At 57.4% G+C, this 3,658-nt stretch overlaps 1 protein-coding gene across 1 annotated transcript; it reads left to right on the top strand.

Annotated features, from left to right (window-relative positions):
• The first annotated feature begins 1,352 nt into the window (after window positions 1–1,352).
• LOC136308749 (neuroendocrine secretory protein 55-like) lies at window positions 1,353–2,457 on the top strand. Its single transcript, XM_066236427.1, has one exon. The coding sequence runs from the start codon at window positions 1,741–1,743 to the stop codon at window positions 2,455–2,457; it is 717 nt and encodes a 238-aa protein (XP_066092524.1). The 5' UTR covers window positions 1,353–1,740.
• The last annotated feature ends 1,201 nt before the right edge of the window (window positions 2,458–3,658 follow it).

Below are 3,658 nucleotides of genomic sequence, written 5' to 3'. Positions count from 1 at the left end.
CCATGAAGCAACCTTATTGACATTTCCATGGATTCTAGGAAATGGTTCTGCCTTGAGCTCCACCACCGTTGGTATGGGCACTGTGGCCAGCGGTTGCTGCTCACTTTATGAGGGAGGGCAGGCACAACCCAGGAGACGCAGCACTTACAGAGGGAACTCCAGAGCTTCCAAAGGACCATCTTTCTTGAGCAAGGATCACTCCAGGGCTCCCCTCAGGGACATGGAGCTCATTTGGTTTTCCAGGGCAAAGATCCGTGCTAATTTCCTCCAACCATTTATTTAGCCTTTGGGGTTCAACAATGTGCTCTAGAGGTGTTTAGCTGTCCCCTAACTGTAATGCTCTGGTTGATCAGTTGTTTTCTCATGTCAAATTCAAGCTGGAGTAAACAAGTGGTGGGTTCTGAGAGGTTTAATGCTCTGGTCTACCGCAGAATAACCCTAAACATCTCTCTCTTTTTTTCTCTACCTTCAGCACCTAGAACAGAGCTTGGCATTCAATAACTATTTGTTGAATGAATTCATTTTGTTGAAAACCTATGAGAGAGCTTTAAGAGATACCCAATGAGGTTTCCTTCCTGGCTGACCACCTTGAATCTGCCGCCACAACACCCACAGGGGAGAACTACTTGTACCTACTGCAGATTAGTGCAGGAAAACTGCGCTGGAGTGGTGGTTCCAGCTGCTTGAAGTCTGTTTTCAGCATGTGTTCTCAGCTAAAGCTCATAGCATCCACCCTTGGGCTTGCAGACTTGGGAACCATCACTGGTCTGTGGGACCCTTCCTAAGGAAGATGCTTATATGTCCATGAGGTAATTAGATTGAAACTGCATGGTGGGGGGGGGGGGTTGGGAAACTTCTCAAATTAGTCACTATAACAGATCTGCCAAAGGTGGTTTCATGATTAATGACTGCCTGAGGTTACCATCCTCAAACTATTAAACCCTTGGAAAATACCCAGGGTTGGATCATTAATACTCACGTGCAGATCCTCATTTCCCCTGAATGACTGCAATCTGCAGTTTGGTTGAGCTGCGTCCGGGTTTGTTCATTTTTAAGGATAACAATGGAGAAGCTGGGGAGGGGGTATAGACCCCATTGGTAATCGATGCCCAGCTGCCGAAGTACTCTAACCTGTGGCTAGCTGGCTGGCTCGTTCGTTCCTTCCTTCCTTGGCACCCACCAGGTACCCCCGCCTCTCGCTTCGCTCAAATCCTTTCAAACAAGGTTCCCTCCTGCCACCTGCCGGCCCACTAGGGTCTGCGCCACAGACTTGGTGCCGCGCGCAGCTCGCCGGGAGGCGCCCCCGCCTCCTTACTGCACATGCCCGGCAGAAGTCCTGGCGCGCAACTTTGCAGAACCTCTCCACCCGTCTCTTCTAGCCTCAGTCTCCTCTCTCCTCTCTCAAGCGAGAGGACCAGCGGAGGCACCTCTCCCGAGTCTTAGACTGCAGAGTCTAAGACTTCGAGAGAGGAGCCCGGGAGGAGATAGACTTTCCCTTCCCTTTCGCCATCCCTTCTTTTTGCTCAGAGGCAAGCAGAGGCGCGGAGCTTTAGAAAGTTGAGTGGTCAGAAAGGTAGGTGCTTCCCTTTTTGGCCTTACACTGAGGTGGGGCTGGGACCGCCGGACCCAGCTTCTTGCCTCGTAAGGTGCACCTTTTTCGGCTCTAGCAGCCAATGCGCACCGGAGCCGTTCTCTGCAGAGCCAGAGGGCGGGTCGGCTTCTCGGTGTGCGCCTAAGAGAATGGATCGCAGGTCCCGGGCTCAGCAGTGGCGCCGAGCTCGCCACAACTACAACGATCTGTGCCCACCCATTGGCCGCCGGGCAGCTACCGCGCTCCTCTGGCTCTCCTGCTCCATCGCGCTCCTCCGCGCTCTTGCCACCTCCAACGCCCGCGCCCAGCAGCGCGCGGCTGCCCAGCAGCGCCGGAGCTTTCTTAACGCCCATCACCGCTCCGCCGCCCAGGTGTTCCCCGAGCCCTCCGACTCTGACAGTGAGCACGAGGAGACAGACCAAGAGCTGTCCCTCCCCGAGTGCCTAGAGTACGAGGAAGAGTTTGACTACGAATCCGAGACCGAGTCTGAAATAGAGTCCGACTTTGACACCGAGACCGAGACCGCCCCTACCACTGAGCCTGAGACCGAGCCCGAGGACGAGCGCGGCCCGGTGGTGCCCCGGCAGACCACCTTTGGCCAATCTCTCACCGAGCGTCTCCACGCTCTGAGGCTGCGGAGCCCCGACGCCTCCCCAAGTCGTGCGCAGTCCAGCACTCAAGAGCCCCGCAGACCCAGAGAGGGGGAGGAGCCTGAGGACAGGGATCCGAGGGACCCCGAAGAGTCCGAGGAGCCAAAAAAGGAGAAGAAGCTGCAGCGCCGCTGCAAGCCCAGGAAGCCCACCCGCCGCGACCCATCCCCGGAGTCCCCTTCCAAAAGGGGACCCATCCCCATCCGGCGCCACTAATGGAGGACTCGGTCCAGATTCTCCTGGTTTTCTTTGATTCAGGTTGGTTGCTCACCGCGAAACTAGGGAGCCTGGGGTCGGTGTGGGAGCCGCGGGAGGATGGGAGGGAATAGGAAAGGCAGGTTAGGAGGAAGGTGGGAAGAGAGCGGGTTCAGCTAGCCAGCTGGGGAGGGAGGCCAGGGCAAGCTGGGAAGGGCTCCCCAAATCTCTACAGGGCGCCGGAGGGCATCCGGATGGCCAAAGGCTTGTTGGACGGCGGGGCGCTTCTCGCACCCCGCTGGAGACAGCCGGAGGTCTCCGAGATGGTGTCCAGGACGCACGGCTGAATCCCGGGCGCGCCCGAGATTTCTAACTGTACACCCAAAAGGCACGGGTAAGTCACTTGTTTTCTACGCTTTTTTCCCTCCTAGAGAGCCGAGTCGCAAACCATTTGGCTTTAGCGGGTGCCCAAAATGTGGTTAGGAGGTGCACGCGCCAACTTTCACAAAGCCAGAGGAACCAGGCTGTAGCGACAGTTGCAAAGCGCGAAAAGTAATCAGACCAGGTTTGGGCAAAATTGCGCGCGGCGCTTAAGACACTCGGAGCCCGGCTCCCAAGTCCCGGTGTTGCCAATTTGGAGCCTTGGGATCCTCTGTGCCAGTGCCCCTGGCGGCTTTGTGCCAGTCCTGGCGGCCACGACCCCGTCTCCGGGCGCTCGCGGTGCCGGAGACCGCGGCAAAGAGCGTGCGCACCTGCCCGCGCGCCCTAGAACCGACCTCTCAGAGCGGCAGGCGGTTCCTCAAGATTACCGGTACATGGAAGGGCAGACAGAGGAGGTATGGAAGCCTTGAAAGGTGCCTCTACGGCTACCAGGGTTGGTGGCGAGGGCTTGGTCACGTCGGGTATCGCCAACCTTTTGGCGCAGCTGTTCTAGCGGCGAAGTTGGTTGTAGTTTGGCTGGAGAGATCCGGGCTGTTTGCGCAAGGTCCTGGGGGTGGAAGAGAGGGCTGAGAGACCCGCGAGGTGTTCACTTAAGGAAAGGTAAAGCGGAACAAGGAACAGTGCTGTAGAGGGGGTCGCGTCGATCACCGGGACACTCTACAAAGCCTCCCGAAAGAGCGCGGCGCTCGCCAAGCTGGGGAAAGGTTTTGGATACCATGCAAGTCTTTGGGCGATCGGTCGAGAGTGGGTAGGAGCCGGTGGCTTCGACAATCTCTGGGCG

Source organism: Saccopteryx bilineata, chromosome 6, assembly GCF_036850765.1.
Source record: "Saccopteryx bilineata isolate mSacBil1 chromosome 6, mSacBil1_pri_phased_curated, whole genome shotgun sequence".
Taxonomy (NCBI): Eukaryota; Metazoa; Chordata; class Mammalia; order Chiroptera; family Emballonuridae; genus Saccopteryx; species Saccopteryx bilineata.
The sequence above is the reverse complement of the archived record's forward strand: the minus strand, read 5'-3'. Positions and strand labels throughout refer to the sequence as shown.

Coding starts and splice junctions, on each gene's coding strand:
- LOC136308749 (XM_066236427.1), top strand. CDS start 1,741: ATGGATCGCAGGTCCCGGGCTCAGCAGTGGCGCCGAGCTCGCCACAAC.